The 17,662-nt window shown below is 34.7% G+C and overlaps 1 protein-coding gene across 3 annotated transcripts in view; it reads left to right on the plus strand.

Annotated features, from left to right (window-relative positions):
• Positions 1-17,662, plus strand: part of CACNA2D1 (calcium voltage-gated channel auxiliary subunit alpha2delta 1) — a 505,032-nt gene that overhangs the window by 460,590 nt on the left and 26,780 nt on the right. For all 3 annotated transcript variants that reach the window (XM_060107477.1, XM_060107475.1, XM_060107476.1), the window contains 7 exons: positions 6,824-6,921; positions 9,734-9,821; positions 10,917-10,979; positions 11,664-11,767; positions 12,810-12,896; positions 15,739-15,806; positions 16,192-16,230. In XM_060107477.1, the coding sequence (XP_059963460.1) occupies positions 6,824-6,921; positions 9,734-9,821; positions 10,917-10,979; positions 11,664-11,767; positions 12,810-12,896; positions 15,739-15,806; positions 16,192-16,230 (547 nt within the window). The remainder of the gene's footprint in view (positions 1-6,823; positions 6,922-9,733; positions 9,822-10,916; positions 10,980-11,663; positions 11,768-12,809; positions 12,897-15,738; positions 15,807-16,191; positions 16,231-17,662) is intronic.

Here is a 17,662-nt window from a genome sequence, read left to right on the forward strand (position 1 = left end):
ATCACTCATGTGAAGCTGCTGGTCTGGGCTCTCTTATCTCCCTATTTTGAGTCTCCAGACATACCACAGACGCCCACTATTCGTGTCTACAGTTTGGGGTGATGGCTCCCAAAATCTACAGGATGTTGGTAACGTCTAGAAACAAAATAGACATACTCTGTGGTGTATTGACCTTACATTATAATATAAGATCAAACAATATATCTATTTCCAGACTTTATGTCTACCCTACGTATTTTAATATGAGCCTAATATGGAGCCTAATAGGAATCTCTCTTCAAGGTGCTTCAAATTCATGATCTCCTGAACATTTGTCCTCTTCGGAAAACTCTTCTTTCTGTGTTGCCTCAGTGACAAAAACACTGTCCTCCCCAAATACCCAGTCTTGAAACCTGATAGATGTCTTTGTTCCCTTTCCTTTATATGGAACTTCTGGTTGATCAACGAGTCTTGCCACATAGAATTTATCTTATGAGTATCAAGTATGTCTGTCAAACTCTGCTGCCTTTTGTTCTAGTTCAGGCTAGTGCCTTCCTCACTTAAACTACTAAGGCTGCCTCTAAATTGATTTCCCTGCCTCCAGTATTTCTCCCTTACTTCCAATTTCTGTCTCCTTTCTGTAAGCAGAGGGAGTCTCTAAACTTTCAATAACATTATGTTTCTCATCTGTTAAATACTAACCAGTGGCTTCCTATTATCCCCATGATAATCAATACTGTATAGGATAGCTTTCAAATGTTCTGTCACTAGGTCCCAGTTTACCAGTGTGGTCCCCTATACTCTAAATCGGGCTGACAAACTACAGCCTGCAGTTTTACGTATAAAACTTTATACGTAAAGTTTTATTAGAACACAGCCACAGGCATTTGTTGATGTATTGCCTGTGGCTGCTTTCACTACAAAGGCAGAGCCGAGGGGTTGTGGCCTAGACCTTTTAGCCCATAGAGCCTGAATCATTTACTCTCTTGCCCTTTAAGAAACAGTCTGCCAACCTCTGCTTTAGAGTCTAGCCACACTAACTTTTCTTATTTCCTAAAATGCATTGTTTTTTCCTCCTTACTGCTTTTCATCCACTAATTTTCTTTTCTATTTTGGATTGAACACACACACCTCCAGTACTTCCCAAACTCCAACTTCAAAGCTCCTTGATCTGGGAATTTCTTTCCCATCATCACTGGATTAGACATCCTTGCTGACTGCTTCATAGAATCCTGTATTTCCCGTAGTAGAGTACTGGCCACGTTTCATTTAATTTTCCCCAACACAGACATGATGGCATCTATTTGACTTACCATTCAATACTCAATATCAAATCCACTGATTGGCGCACAGTGGGGGCCTCATAAATAGTTGATGACTGGAGAATCTATAAATGTATGAAAAGTAGTTTAAAAATCATATTATTAATTATAATACCTGCAATCTTACTAGCAATTTTTTGATACAGGTAACTTTGAGCCACTGCTAAAACTAGTTTTAGCTGGAAAGCAGAATATTAATGTAGCACAGGGGTGAGAAGAGGTTGAGATACTGGGTGCCCCGTGTTGATGAGACTCTCCCTCCGAGCATGGTAAACGTCCAGGAGTTCCCAGAGAAGATAAATATATCTCTCAATCTCAATTCCCAATTCATAGACAGTGGATTTTGTTATAGTTCAGCAAGGATTAGCATATGGATCATTTCTGTGGTCTGTCACGTTCAATATCAACATGACTGGCTGGAAGACTGGAATTCACCTGTGTGTTCAGGGAAAGATCAAATAGCAGAGGAGGGAAGAAATGTTGTAGCTTGTGGGAGAAACAATGAGTGTTCACCCTAGTTAACATGTGTTAAGCCTTTTACATGTATGATTTACATGTATGACTTGATTATATTTACCCCTCAAAAGAGCTCTATAATAAATTTGTGTTATATATTATCTTATTTCACAGATCCAGAAACAGTTTTAGAGATGTTAAATAATATGGGATTTGAATCTGTTTCCTTGCTACTCTAAGGTATAAATATCTACACTGAATATGCAAATACTTAGTTAGGGAATCTCAAAATAATGTCCAGTACAGCTGAGTAAAATATTTTTGTAGGGAACATTTCCTGGAAACGTGAGCATTGGATGTGTATTCAAAGATTTGTGGAAAGTAAACTGATAGAAAATCGGGATAAAGAAAAAATTGGTGAGAAAAGGGAGACATTTATGTAGCATAGAATATCCGGCATATGTTTTTGTCACTGTTATTAATGGGAAACAGTGAAGCAAACTCTAGAGAAAGACTTTCAGGATCTGTTTCCCAGATTTTCATGGTCATAGCTGTGTTACTCAGATTCTCTGCATCTTTCTTTACTTGCAAAATGGCACTAACAATAATACCTACCTTGTACAGTTTTTATAAGCTTTAAGTGAGATAATATTGCATGCAGAATATTTAGCATACCTCTTTGTATGACATGAGCTCTAAATAAATATTATTATTATTATTATTATTATTATTATTATTATTATTTTCTTTTTTTGTGGTACGTGGGCCTCTCACTGCTGTGACCTCTCCCGTTGTGGAGCACAGGCTCCAGACACGCAGGCTCAGCGGCCATGGCTCACGGACCCAGCTGCTTCACGGCATGTGGGATCTTCCCGGACCAGGGCACGAACCCGTGTCCCCTGCATCGTCAGGCAGACTCCCAACCACTGCACCACCAGGGAAGCCCTTATTTATTATTATTGATGGTTATAGTAAGAGGTCAGAGGGGGAGGGATAGTTATTTAATAAAGGATTTTATGGGAATTTCCTGGTGGTCAAGTGGTTAGAACTTGGCACACTGCCGTGAGCCCGGGTTCAATCCCTGGTTGGGGAACTAAGATCTCACAAGGCATGCGGTGTGGCCAATAATAATAATAATAATAAAGGATGTTAAAAAGCAGTTATTTTAAAATAATTTAAAGAAGAAAGCTCATGAAATTTAAAGGTAGAACTATTTTTGTTAATTCTTAAATAATTAAACTCTGATCCTAATTAGTACTCAGTTTTTGCAATTTCCTTAAATTTTGAAAACTACTGGAAGGGAAAGCATGGAGAATACAGATGTTTGGAGCATTATTCCTATCTTTAAGAGAATTACAGTCATAGGGATGAAAGTCTACAACATGGAGTAATTTTTCTATCTTTCTTGGATAATCAGAAATGAGAAAGCACTTCAAAGATAAGTTAGAATAAGAAAGAAAAGTATGTGATCACCAGTAATTCAATGCTAATTTGAGATGTATGACCTATGTAAGTTCGTGGAATAGAATGAGAACAAACTGACTTTCAGTATTCTAGAAATAAATAATCTGCCAAATTTCTAATACCAAAGATCTTTTAGTTTATAGCCATTTAAGTTACAGATTCCATTTTGGTCAGAAACACAAAGTGACCAAAAAAGATTATATAGCTTTGAGGCCCTGAAGGTATTTTCAGCAAATCGAAATTGAATTTGTTCCTTTAAAGCCAGCCAGAGGTTTCTCCACCTTGCTACTTTAATCTTTTTTATGGGGAAAAAAAATTCCTCAGAAAAGTAATGATCAATATGCTTAAGATTGATCACTTTTAGAAAAACAGTGCCTCATAGAAAGTTAATCCGGAAAGTCTATCCCACACGTCCTGAGGGAACTCAGCAGTTGTGGTAACCACAGTTATTGCCTGTCATGCACGTTCCTTGGGTGGTTCCTTAGGGAAAGATCTTAAGAAATGCTGATTATCTCCAGTTGTCAAGCTCCCAGGCCTATGCTGAACAATCATTAGGCTAACAGGCAACCGATGTTGATGCTGTCTGTCTAGACGTACATTCGCACCCCAAATATGTCTGTCAGGCTCTTGCTACTTACTACCTAGTGCACAGGCACCCTGCTCTGCCTGGCGGGTGACTTTCTGTTGTCCCGACTCATTCTTATTACTGGAGAACTCATTCCCCTGACACAGCATTCAGCGTTGTGTTTTCTCACGTCGCAGTTGTTTAAGTTCTTTCACTTCTGCTCATGTCCTAATTCAACAACTCTCCTTAATGGTAGTTTCAGCACTTTCACTGCTTTTGCCATTAGGATACATCAAAAGGTCAATAATATCTTTAGACTCCTTCAAAGTTGGGCACAACGGAGCCAGCAAGGATCAAAATAAAAACAAAACAAAACATGATGACATTGTCTAAACTAACTGCTCACAACACGGACAGCCTTCTCTTGGTAGAGGTCAAAGCTGCTTTTGGCCTGAAGCTTTGTGACTGTAAAAGCTCGCAGAATGAAAGTTCAAAGCACAGTGTAGGTTATGTTAAAACATTAGGGATCTGAAGACTTGGCTTCTCCTCAGGGCTTGACCACTTGCTAGTTAGGTACCTTTGGGTAAATCTTTTTACATCTTTGAATCTCAGTTTCCTCACTATTAAATTACCTTCTGATAAAGTTATTTTTAGGATTAAATGATTAAAAGATAATTTTAGAAATGCCTTCTAGAAAATAACATGGAATTTTTTAATTCCATATTTTATTAATGATTTTATTAATAATTATTTCATTTAGTCCTTCTAAAACATTCTATTTAATCCTTCTAAAACCTTAGCATCAGCTTCTAATTCTGTGCAATCCTAGTTCAATGTATTGGCCTTTTGACTTCCAGGCTAGTGTTATTTCCAAAAAAGCATGGCATTGTGGGAAGAAGTCAACTTTAGCTCTGTCAATAATTGAATGGGTATTATGAAAACTTTTTAAACCTTGTCTCTAAACGAAAATTTTCCATGAACCGAGAAGCCTTGTTTCTGAAGTTCTGACATTCTATTCCTCTCTGCAGCTTTGTATTTAGATAATGGCCTTGCATCTGAAAATGTTTACTTTTTTTTTTTTTTTTTTTTTTTTTGCGGTACGCGGGCCTCTCACTGCTGTGGCCTCCCCCGTCGCGGAGCACAGGCTCCGGACGCGCAGGCTCCGGACGCGCAGGCCCAGCGGCCATGGCTCACGGGCCCAGCCGCTCCGCGGCACATGGGATCCTCCCAGACCGGGGCACGAACCCGCATCCCCTGCATCGGCAGGCGGACTCTCAACCACTTGCGCCACCAGGGAGGCCCGAAAATGTTTACTTTTTGATTGCATTTTTATCTTGAGTATTTGATTATCCAGTCTGCTATCTGTATTAACCTAGCTATTATAATTGTAATCTTCTTATAATATTTATGTTGCCTTACATTTATTCTTAATTTCCAAAACACTTAGGACAGCAGTTCTCAAAGTATAGAACCCTGTGGGTTCCAAAGTCTCTTTCAGAGAATCTGCAAGGACAAAGCTATTTTCCTAACCATGTTAAATGGCATTTGCGTTTTTCATCATATTGACATTTGCAGTGACAGTACAAAAGCAATGGTGAGCTGATACCTTATCAGGAATCAAGACAATGGTACTAAAGACTGCTGGTAGCCACTGTAATCTTCATTGCCAGGCACCCACATTGGGGAAAAAGCCAGTGTCACTTTAAAATATCCTTGATTAAAGCAATAAGAATTATTAATTTTATTGAGGTTTACCCATGAGTATATGTCTGTTAATACTCTGTGTAAAAAAAAAAAAAAAAAAAATGTTTTACTGCATACCAGAGTAACTTGCCTATCTCCAAAAATTGTGTGAATTGAGAGCTAAAATAGCTTCTTGCTTTTTTTCCCATGAGATATCATTTTACTAGAAAGAATGAATGACAGAGAAAGTGTGGTTATTCAGACTTGGGTATTTGGCAGACATTTTCTCAAAAATCAATTAAGTGAGCCTTTTACTTTTGAAGAAAACAACTGAAAGTATTTGTTCCCAATGACAAAACCTGAACTTCAAACAAAAATTAGAATTTTAGGAAAGTTACATATTCATTACTGTAAGCATGACTGCTTCCCAATAGTTATAGACTTATCTGGTGAGATCAGTGATGTTATTAATGAATGTGAATTTTCATTATTGTGTAATAAAATATGTTACCATTTAGAACATCTGCATTATTCATATCTTCCAAATAACCAATTTATGATGTGATAAAAATCATGATGGGTAAAAAGATTCATTCAAAATGTAAGATCGTGCATTGAATTTTAATATAACAGAGTACAAAATGTTCATTGGTATTGTTTCAGATTCCATATCACAAATTACGAATCAAGAAATTGCAGATAATCAAGTTTTAGTGTGTTACTCAAAAAAAAGAACACCCACAATTATCTGAAAAGATTATTAACATAATTCTCCTTTCCAACTGATGATCTGTGTGAGCACTTACTTTTTTCATGTGCCAAAACAATCTTGCAGTCAGCTGAATGCAGAGACATACATTATTGTCTTCTCTTAAGTCAGTAATTACAGATATGTGCAAATAACTAAATCAATGCCACTTTATTTTACTCGATTTTTTTAAATAGTAACTTCTCAAAAAAAAAACGTTAACACAGTGGGTTTATTGTAGATATTTGATAAATAGATATCTTTAAATTTCTCAGTCTTAATTTCTATATGTAAATTGCTAACCTACAGCATAAAATGACAATAGTACAGTAGGTGTAACAGAAGCCAACACATTGGGCACCTTCTGTCCAGAGTTCAAATGGTTAATATATATTAATATATAATATATAATCCTGACCACTAGACATTAAAGTATTATTCCATTATAAGGATGAGGAAATGGAGATAACCAGAATTCAACAACTTTTAAAGTCACGCAGCTAGTAAAAAGTTTAAAAATTAAGTGTTTTCACTACCTATGCTCACTGTGTACATTTTTGTAAAGTTGTGATTTTAACACCTAATATCCTAAAATATTTTTTTCAGAGATTACTGCAATGGTCTTAAAATATCAGATAATAACACCGAATTTCTTTTAAATTTTAATGAGCTTATTGATAGAAAAACTCCAAACAACCCATCATGTAAGTATGCATTATTTGCAATAATTGCTTCACTGTGGTTATATCCAAAGTAGTCAAATTGTGGTTCAATTTACTTTGTTGGTATGCTGGTTTATTTATTTACTTTTTGAAGTTTTAATGGTAACAATTTGACCCTTATTTTTTTTATATATTACAGAAATTTCATTCTGTTATTATTAAAATCCAGTGTTCAAAGCCAGGTATTCAATACTTGCAAATGGTTAGATGTAAGTAGTATATGCTTACCTTGTTCCCCTCAAATTTGGGAAATTTACTTTGGAATGATCTTTGGAAGGTTCTTTATTGCATTGTTCTTTCCTCTATGCAGAGGAAAACACATGTTAATCGTTATTTATATAATGAGTTTTAACATAGATAGCATAAAAACAAAGTACAAATAGAGACATAACAATGGGGGTTTATGTTGATCACAGTTAACTTTACTCTTAAAAAATATGCATCTATAATTTCCCATTTTATGAAGTCAATCAAGTTAGAATGGATACATTTTAGTAGTTAGTTTTTAACAATTTTATTTGTCTTTCAGAGAAATTTTCATCATTTATACTCTGAAACCCATAGAGATTTGTGGATTCTGGGCTCTTAAAACATTTAAAAATCTTAACTGTTTTTTTCTTCCTAACATTACCCTATTTATTAAAAAGTACAATCAGGAGAAAAGGCAGTATACTTGGGAAATAAGAGAGAAAAACCAACTGCCTGGAAAAATTACCTTAGTAAATATAACTTGAAGATAAAAGTACACATAAATGACTTGTTTGTTCTCTTTCTCCTTCTTCCATCTTCTCCCTTCTGCTCTCCCTCGTCCTTCTTCTCTCTTTTTCTTTTCTTCTTAAAAGCTATTTCTCCTGCTATCAGGAAGGGTTAAATAAAGCATCCTCAGTTATAAAAAAGGAAAATCCCTTCTTAAAGCTGTCTCTCAAACTTATATTTATCTCGTAAGAAATAACTACTGAGCACCTCTAAGACGAGTTAGCCGGTTGCTCGAAAGAGCCACTCTGGAAACCTGTCATGGGTGGGTGAAGTCTGCATTGATCATGCCTGAACACGCATGATTTCAAAACTTTCTGCTCAGTGTGAGCTCATTCTGAGCAGAACCTTTACAGTGTTATTATTTATTTCCAAGAGAGAACTGAAATAATAAAATTATTGAATACTCCTTTAATTGGATGTCTCGTCTCAGAGAAGTACAAATGTTTAAAGAAAATACTTTTAGTAAAATGGCGCTAATATCCATAGTGTTATGTTCTTTAGTCTCTTCCTTCATTTCAATTAATTTTCTGCCTCCCCTATAATTCTATGGGAAATGTTTGAGATGATTATATAAAAAATTGAGAACTTACTAGATGGTTTATTATAAAAGAGTTAATAGCTCTGAAATAATTTCTATTTTCCTCTGACAGTGTTATAGATTTTTCTCAATCATACTTTACCTCATGTTATCAATAATCTGTAAAACCAACTCTAAAAGTAGATATCAGTGACTGAAATGTAACTGTCCTAAATGGTTTTCTTTTAAAGAGGTACAGTCAAGTTTAACTTTGCTTTATAAAAGTACTTAATCCATCAGTAAAATTACAATTCTCACCTACTGTTTAAGTTAACTTATTAACCTCCCTAAATGTGAATGCTGTAGAGTGGTTGTCTTCTTCATATTCTTCTTTATTTTTGAATTAAAGTAAAAATGAAAAGTGTATATGTATAAAATGGTAAAGCTTAATACTAATCTATTTATTGCATGTAACCAGCTGCAGGAGACAGATTTCAAGATTGATTTTAGGCTTAGAGCATAATGAAAATATGAATCAAACTATGAAATTACTTGCAACATTGATTTATATTACAAATTAAAACAATGGTCTCTTTTGTTTTACCTAAAATGATTTAAGAATTAAAATATATCACTCACTTTCCAAAAGGATTATTTTTATAGTGATTGTTTCTAAAACAATGTAATAAAAGTTCCTAGAAGGAATTGAAATGAAGTCTAAAATATGGATTAAATTGATCCTTTAATCTTGAGTGAAAGATACATTGAGGTAAAATAATTAAAAGGAACTAAAATGTTTTCTAGCCTGTGCCACCCCCAACCCTTGTGGTAATACAATATTAAGTAAGACCATATATTCTGTATCTGAATAAAATGAAATCAGAAGTGTGAAGTTTCCGTTGGTACTTGTAGGTTATTTCAGAGCTTTATGGGCTTAGAGCAGAGAAGCCAAGAGAAAGGGAAGAAGGCAGCATCTTTTGTTTAAGAGAGTGTATTCACTGATCCTTGGTCCTCGTCATCTCTTCCCTCTATTACCTTTAAACCTGGGCTAATACTCTCTTCAGTTACTCCAGAAGTGACAGCCTGAAGCCCGTACCCTTTCATCAGTACCAACAGATTCCCAAAGCTGGTCTTGGAGCAGTGCTGGTCTCTGATAAGTTATTCTGTTCCTTGGCCCCAAAACAGAAAACAAAGAAAACCCTATATGTATTATATAGTTTTATATTTAGACAATTATAAATTGTCTGTGAAATTATGATACTTTGGAATCCTTATCTTTTTGATAGCATTTACAAAATAATTTGCCTCATTTAGAATTGTTTTTTCCACTTCGAATTTTGTCCATATCCTGAAAAATGGAAGAGGAACAATATAAAAAATGTAGAAAATTAATAAGGTTACATTTTTAAATTCATAGAAATACTATCCACTCTAAATTGCTTCTGGAAATAGAAAATGTTTGTTTCATTACTATCCTAATTAAACTATGTGGGTGTAATTGAGGCTTTCCTTCTGTGTTAGGCAATACGGACTTGATTAATAGAGTCTTGCTGGATGCCGGCTTTACAAATGAACTTGTCCAAAATTACTGGAGTAAGCAGAAAAACATGTAAGTGTTTGTCTTATTAATAAAAGATATATATTCTGTATTTCAGTTTAGCTTCTCTCTGGGAAATTTTTGGAAAATAGGTCTCAAATTTAAAGTTTATTATTTATCTTTAATAACCGTTTCCCAAGAAAACCATTTTGCAGTTGTTGACAACTTGAATTTTCATTTGTGGCTGTGTGTCAGGACTAACATCTACCATTACTCAGCTTTACGCATGTATACGCTACAATGTGAATAATCAAATTAAATAGGTGTGCTTGCGTGTGTCTCAGTGTTGGTGGTAAACTAGGGCTTCTAGTGAATGTTCAGTTAGCTTTCTAATAGCTCTGCCCTACAGCCAGTCAAGACAGGGAGAAATCTGACGATGGTTCTCGTTTCCAGGCTCTTCTCCGCCCCATTTCCAGTCAACCACCAAGTGCTAAATATTGTTTCTAAAATGTTTTCCTCTCTTCTTCATACCCAGGGTTCTAATTGTTTTCCATTTCTAAGAAATCACAGCAGCTGATGTCTCTGCCTTTAGGGCTTCCAATTCCTCTGCCCACGGGCCCCAGGCTGTTCTCCATGTAACTCATACTTTCCAGAGTCTCACTTTTAAAACGCAGCCCTAACTTCAGGGTGAAGGTGAAGCAGCCTCTCCAGCATGGATTTCATGATCACTCATGAGCTGACCATTCTTCAGAAGCTTATACTTGCAACTTTACCTCCTGTTGTTTCTCACCTCATTCCTTACACTTTTATTACACCAAATACTACCACCCTTCACTAGCTTTCCCTTATGTGTGCTCTTTTCTTTACATGTGATGTCTTCCTGTCATCTGTGTTAGCTCCCATTCCATCTTCAGCATGCAGCTATCTCCTTATTTCTTATGAAATGTCTTCCTTAAGCATCTTCCCTTTAACTATTTCTTAGATATTTTAAGAAATATCTGAAAACTATGTTTTATTAAAACATAGTTTACATCTATTGATACATTTACTTCAGCTTCCTTTATCTCAGGAACTCATTCTGTTTCTCTTTGTACCACCAACACCTAAACTAATACCCTACAAAGAAGAAGTTGAGTGAAAATTACCTTCTTTTGTCTTCTGTTCCAGCAAGGGAGTGAAAGCACGCTTTGTTGTGACCGATGGTGGGATTACCAGAGTTTATCCCAAAGAGTAAGTTCAAACAGCATCTGTGAAAATGACTAGATTACAAAGGGCTACTCCAGGGATCTGCACCTTACTGTATAAGGATGCCATTCTTCAGAGAAACTGATCATTATTAGTAGTTAAAGTGGAATTTACCAAAAGTACTTAATTATTAAAATACTCCATTTCTTTCAAAAATGCTATTATAATTCTTCAATGATGTTTTTGCTTCTCATATATATTACAACACTGAAGAGGTTATCAAAGAGATTTCTCTCTTCATAGACATAAGCTAACCTGGTTAAATGAACATAATGGTTATTACAAATATGTCGATTGCCAATATTTGCATAGCACTTCATTGTTTTCACTGTTCTATGGATTTTATCTGTGTTTATCTTCAGAAGAGTCCATAAAGTGGGCTGTGTAGGCTTATTAATATTAATTGACTTATTAACTGACTTGTCTATAACTACCTGGCTAGTAATTGGCAGAGTAAAACTAGACGTCAGCTTTTTCTGCTCCTTAGTTTAATTCTAAGCAGATCTGTTGCTTAGTAGTGAATGTCATTTACACCATCAATTACCACTAACTTCCTTAGACATAACCTGAGATACAGACATATCTGTAAAGTTCAGTGGTGTCCACAAAGGGAAAAGTAAGTTATCGAGTAGATTAAAGAATAAAAATGATGACCCATTTCCTCCTTAGGGCTGGAGAAAATTGGCAAGAAAACCCAGAAACATACGAGGACAGCTTTTATAAAAGAAGTCTTGATAACGAGAACTATGTTTTCACTGCTCCGTACTTTAACAGTAAGTATTGCTTTAGAATTCAGCCATCGCAATTCCTTTTTAAAAAATAAATCATTGCTACTACCTGCTTCCCCCCACACAAGCAATATATTTTATGTTATTTGCTCAGAAGAGTCATCATTAAGCATATACCATATGCATGACATTGGAAGGACAGAAGCATCCATTTAGTTGAGGAAGTAAAATGCATCTACAAGAAATCAGCCACCCAGTAATGTAAAGACAGCATATCTACAGGCATGCGTAATACATTGAAACACATATAGATCATCCCTCATTTCACAAACTGCAAATATATTTAAGAATGTTTAATGAATTTTAAAAATGTAATTAATCAGTTTGCTCTTTAATCGGTATGTGTTGCATAACATTTATAAAAATTAATGATAGCCTATATTTTAAAATACTTTATTGGGTTCTTTCCCTAAAACTTTCTAATTTAATCTTTCATCCTTTCTGGGGGTTGGTTCTACCATCACTATTTTCACAAATGGGGAAACTGAAGTTCAGAGAATTTCAGTTTTTTTCCTGGAATATGTATCTTTTACAGTTTCACAGCAGTTTTGTGAATCTAAGAACAATCTTTCTGCTTTACTTCAGCAGCCTCCCCAGTATTATAGTGTCATAAAGTAGGGATTTGGTGTGCATCCTTTATTGTGAGAGTGATGCAGCCAAGCTGAGTAATTCTCATTCCAAAGTCAATTAATGCAAACCAATTCCTGGACACTCTAATTAGCCTGCTATAAAAAGGAAGAAAAGGGAAGAGGAGACCACTTCCGGACGCACAGGCTCAGCGGCCATGGCTCATGGGCCCAGCCACTCCACGGCATGTGGGGTCTTCCCGGACCAGGGCACGAACCCGTGTCCCCTGCATCGGCAGGTGGACTCTCAACCACTGCGCCACCTGGGAAGCCCTGACCACTTCTTGATAACATATTTATGCCAGAACATTTAAGTAAAATAGTATCCACCTGTACCTATTAAAAGAAATTTAATATTATTTGATTCATCTAGATAGGTCTATTTTTCCTTTTTTTTTTAGAAAGCGGACCTGGTGCTTATGAATCAGGAATTATGGTAAGCAAAGCTGTAGAAATATACATCCAAGGAAAACTTCTTAAACCTGCAGGTAAGCACATATATTGTACACATAAACACAACCAAAATTAAATGTGACCTACTGTTTATATTATCAACTGGCACTGCTTATCAGGAAGGCTATCAGAAAGCTTTAATGAAAATAAAGTCAAATTTGAAAAATAAAATGAAATACAATTAGTTACCTATGAGATTGGGGATAAAATAAGAGTTGAGGAGTTGTCAAAGAAGCGTGTATGTTTATACACTCTTGACATAAATTTAGGGAGTCAGTTTCGTGTTGTATATCAAAATTCTAAATGCTGGATTGATCCAGCAATTCCACTCAGAAGTCTATCCTATAAAGCATTTCAAATATACAAAAGTAGATATGGATATGGATGTGAATATTTGTAATAATTTAAACATGAAAAGTTAAGTTTCCATCATTGGGGGAAAAGATAAATTGTGGCATATCTATACGGTGTATCTGTTAAAAATAATTAGGTAGGGATCTATTAAAAAAAAACTTACAATAAAATATATAGAATAATGAGTCTTTTGGCAAAAGAAATCAAGCAAATGAAAAAGTTCATAAAACTGAGCATCAGTGGGAATTAGAAGTGGGCTGGAATGAACAGATGCAGTAAAAGTTAAAATATATATATATAATTCAGTATTGTTTTAATTTTAGAAAAAATAGGCCAGATTGAGAAGGTAGATAAACTCCTTTCTGCTCTTGAGGGCAATTTCACCCCCCAGTGGTTGAACTGCATACATTCACTCCATCATTCACTCAGCAACTCATTCACTCCTTCCTTCATTCTCTCAATTGCTCATTTACTCATTCAATCTTATTCTCTCAATCACTCATTCATGTGCCACCTACTCACCTACCTACTCATCCACTCATTTATTCACACTTCAGCAAGCATTTCTTTGTTTTTTTCTTTTTTTAATTTTTTTAACATCTTTATTGGAGTATAATTGCTTTACAATGGTATGTAAGTTTCTACTTTATAACACAGTGAATCAGTTATACATATACATATATCCCCATATCTCTTCCCCCTTGTGTCTCCCTCCCTCCTACCCACCCTATCCCACCCTTCTAGCTAGTCACAAAGCACTGAGCTGATCTCCCTGTGCTATGCGACTGCTTCCCACTAGCTATCTATTTTACATTTGGTAGTGTATATATGTCCATGCCACTCTCTCACTTTGTCCCAGCTTATCCTTCCCCCTCCCCGTATCCTCAAGTCCATTCTCTACATCTGCATCTTTATTCCTGTCCTGCCCCTAGGTTCTTCAGAACCATTTTTTTTTTTTAGATTCCATATATATGTGTTAACATATGGTATTTGTTTTCCTCTTTCTCACTTGCTTCACTCTGTATGGCAGTCTCTAGGTCTATCCACCTCATTACAAATAACTCAATTTCATTTCTTTTTATGGCTGAGTAATATTCCATCGTATGTATGTGCCACATCTTCTTTATCCATTCATCTGTTGATGGACACTTAGGTTGTTTCCATGTCCTGGCTATTGTAAATAGAGCTGCAGTGAAAATTGTGGTACATGACTCTTTTTGAATTATGGTTTTCTCAGGTATATGCCCAGTAGTGGGATTGCTGGGTCGTGTGGTAGTTCTATTTGTAGTTTTTTAAGGAACCTCCATACTGTTCTCCATAGTGGCTGTATCAATTCACATTCCCACCAACAGTGCAAGAGGGTTCCCTTTTCTCCACACCCTCTCCAGCATTTATTGTTTCTAGATTTTTTGATGATGGCCATTCTGACCAGTGTGAGGTGATACCTCATGTAGTTTTGATTTGCATTTCTCTAATGATTAGTGATGTTGAGCACCCTTTCATGTGTTTGTTGGCAATCTATATATCTTCTTTGGAGAAATGTCTATTTAGGTCTTCTGCTCATTTTTGGATTGGGTTGTTTGTTTTTTTTTGATATTGAGCTGCATGGGCTGCTTGTATATTTTGGAGATTAATCCTTGGACAGTTGCTTTGTTTGCAAATATTTTCTTCCATTTTGAGAGTTGTCTTTTCATCTCGTTTATGGTTTCCTTTGCTGTGCAAAAGCTTTGAAGTTTCATTAGGTCCCATTTGTTTATTTTTGTTTTTATTTCCATTTCTGTAGGAGGTGGGTCAAAAAGGATCTTGCTGTGATTTATGTCATAGAGTGTTCTGCCTATGTTTTCCTCTAAGAGTTTGATAGTTTCTGGCCTTACATTTAGCTCTTTAATCCATTTTGAGTTTATTTTTGTGTATGGTGTTAGGGAGTGTTCCAATATCATTCTTTTACATGTAGCTGTCCAGTTTTCCCAGCACCACTTATTGAAGAGGCTGTCTTTTCTCCATTGTATATTCTCAGCAAACATTTCTTAAGCACCTACTGCATGCACTGGTCAGATTAAGGAAGCCTCTTAAAACCCACCAATTGAATGACCTCATATTTATAAAGCTATTCCTGACACTCATTTTTTTAAGACTCCTTTATTAATTGACCAGGTTATAGTAAATAAATGTGTGTATAAATGAAGTTTATATAACAGTTTAAGAGCTATTAGTATTACTTCTTAATGAAAACCCCAAGAAATATGTCTGTAATAAACATTATAAAATAGCATTAAATTGAATATAAATTATTTAAATTATCATACCCTAGAAATTATATTGTAGCTAATTAAATTTGCCACCTTTTAAATGAATTTGAATCAGCTTTTCAATGTATATCTGCAATTAAACAGATTTTTTTAACCTTAAGAAACTTACATTTGCCTGCTCAGAAATTTTTAAATGTGAGAGGAAAGATAAATGAGAATTATAGCTACATATTTTAAATGTATGTGTCAGTTTTTCTTTACATGATTGTTTCAGTTGTTGGAATTAAAATTGATGTAAATTCCTGGATAGAGAATTTCACCAAAACATCAATCAGGGATCCGGTAAGATAACTTTTTAAAAAATTCTTATGCTACATTTACTGATCTTAGAAAACAAAGTCTTATACAGTGACAAAATAAATTTTCGATGCTACTACATTGAAGCAGAATTATGAATTCCCATTTTTTCAAAGAATTTTTTGTTTAGTCAACTAATAAATAATAAAAGAAAAATATTTCAGTATTATAGTTTAAAATGCTAGTTTAAATATTTATTGGCTGATATTTTCTAATTTGTAAAGATAAAGCTATTGACTAGACTATTGTTTAATCTTTTATACTAATTATTATAAAATTTCTAATTATAATATGGTAATAATTAAAATGATATAATTAAAATCCAACTAGAAAGATAATATGAGGTGATAACTGTATTTCTGTCTTTCAGTGTGCTGGTCCAGTTTGTGACTGTAAAAGAAACAGTGATGTAAGAAAACTCTTTAAAATTGAATTTTTAAGTACAATTTTTTGTGTTACTCTAAGACTCTAATGATAAAGAAAGATGCAGGAAGATTTAGTCAAATGCTAAAAAAATATTGTATGGAATTGTGAACTAAATCATAGATAAGAATTTGAATTATATGCTTTTAATTCCTAACCTTAAACATTAGAAGCATTTAAAACTATTCATTAATAAGCTATATCAATATAGACTGTATTCACTTCAGTCTCAATTGTGTTAGATTCTTTTGTACATATAAATACAAATTTGTTTCTGACCAGAGTTTCTAATTGAAGCATATTTATTGATTATCAGTGCAATCTTCCCTCATCTTTTGCACTTTATCTGAATTTTTCACTGTGTTTATAGTGGTGAGAAAGTTTTTTTAACTAAACCTTGGTATTACATAGTTTTACTTGCCTGGATTGGATTTTACATTGTCTTCTATTACTTCCATTTCTGTTTGAGAAATTGAAAAAGCAAATGTCAACTTGCTTTGTTCCAAGCTGAAGATGCTGTAAGAATGATACTAGATAAATTATTCATATAATGAATAAGAATGACGAATTCCACCATTTTCTTTCAGTCCTCTTATGTATGTCTATATATTTCCAAAGGAAGCAGGGGTTTTATATCATTTTATCACTCCTAGTCTTGTGAAATCATAAGCCAGTAATTTTAATTATTTTTGTAACATCCATTTTACATAGACTATGTATCAGCTGTTTTTAGAGCAAAGGTTTTAGCAAGCTCCTTCCATATTAGAAAAAATAGAATGCATTACATCCCCAAATCTGAAAACAATGTTTTTGTGATTTTATACAATAAAAATTATTAAATTGATTCATGCATTTAAACATAATTTAAACTGGATGGGAATACTTTAGGATATATGATTATTTTTCCTCTGTCAGAGGCATTTTTTTGTCTTGCTTCCTGCTTTTACATCTCAAATTATCCAATCAAATATTTTTAGTATAAAATAGTTATAAATAACCTCATGCTGCTGCTTTTTAAAGTCTGTGATGAATAGTGCCCCAAATGGATTTTTATTAATGTCTTTCTTGTCAAAACCTTATGTGTTTAAAATAATAATTGTACATTATTAAATGTTTTGGCTTATCCAGTTTCCTGGTTCATTTAGATGACAGTGTGGTGGCGAAAAGATTATTTCTGATTTGTTCTTATGTTTTCGTTCAGACTGAGTTGACTTTTTTTTTTTTTTGGTCTGCGTTGGGTCTTCATTGCTGCGCGCAGGCTTTCTTTAGTTGCAGCAAGCAGGGGCTACTCTTCATTGTGGTGCAGTGGCTTCTCTTGTTGTGGAGCATGGGCTCTAGGTGCATGGGCTTCAGTAGTTGAGGCGTGTGGGCTCAGTAGTTGTGGCTTAGTTGCTCCGTGGCATGTGCGATCTTCCCAG

The sequence above is a fragment of the Mesoplodon densirostris genome, chromosome 9 (assembly GCF_025265405.1).
Source record: "Mesoplodon densirostris isolate mMesDen1 chromosome 9, mMesDen1 primary haplotype, whole genome shotgun sequence".
Lineage (NCBI taxonomy): Eukaryota > Metazoa > Chordata > Mammalia > Artiodactyla > Ziphiidae > Mesoplodon > Mesoplodon densirostris.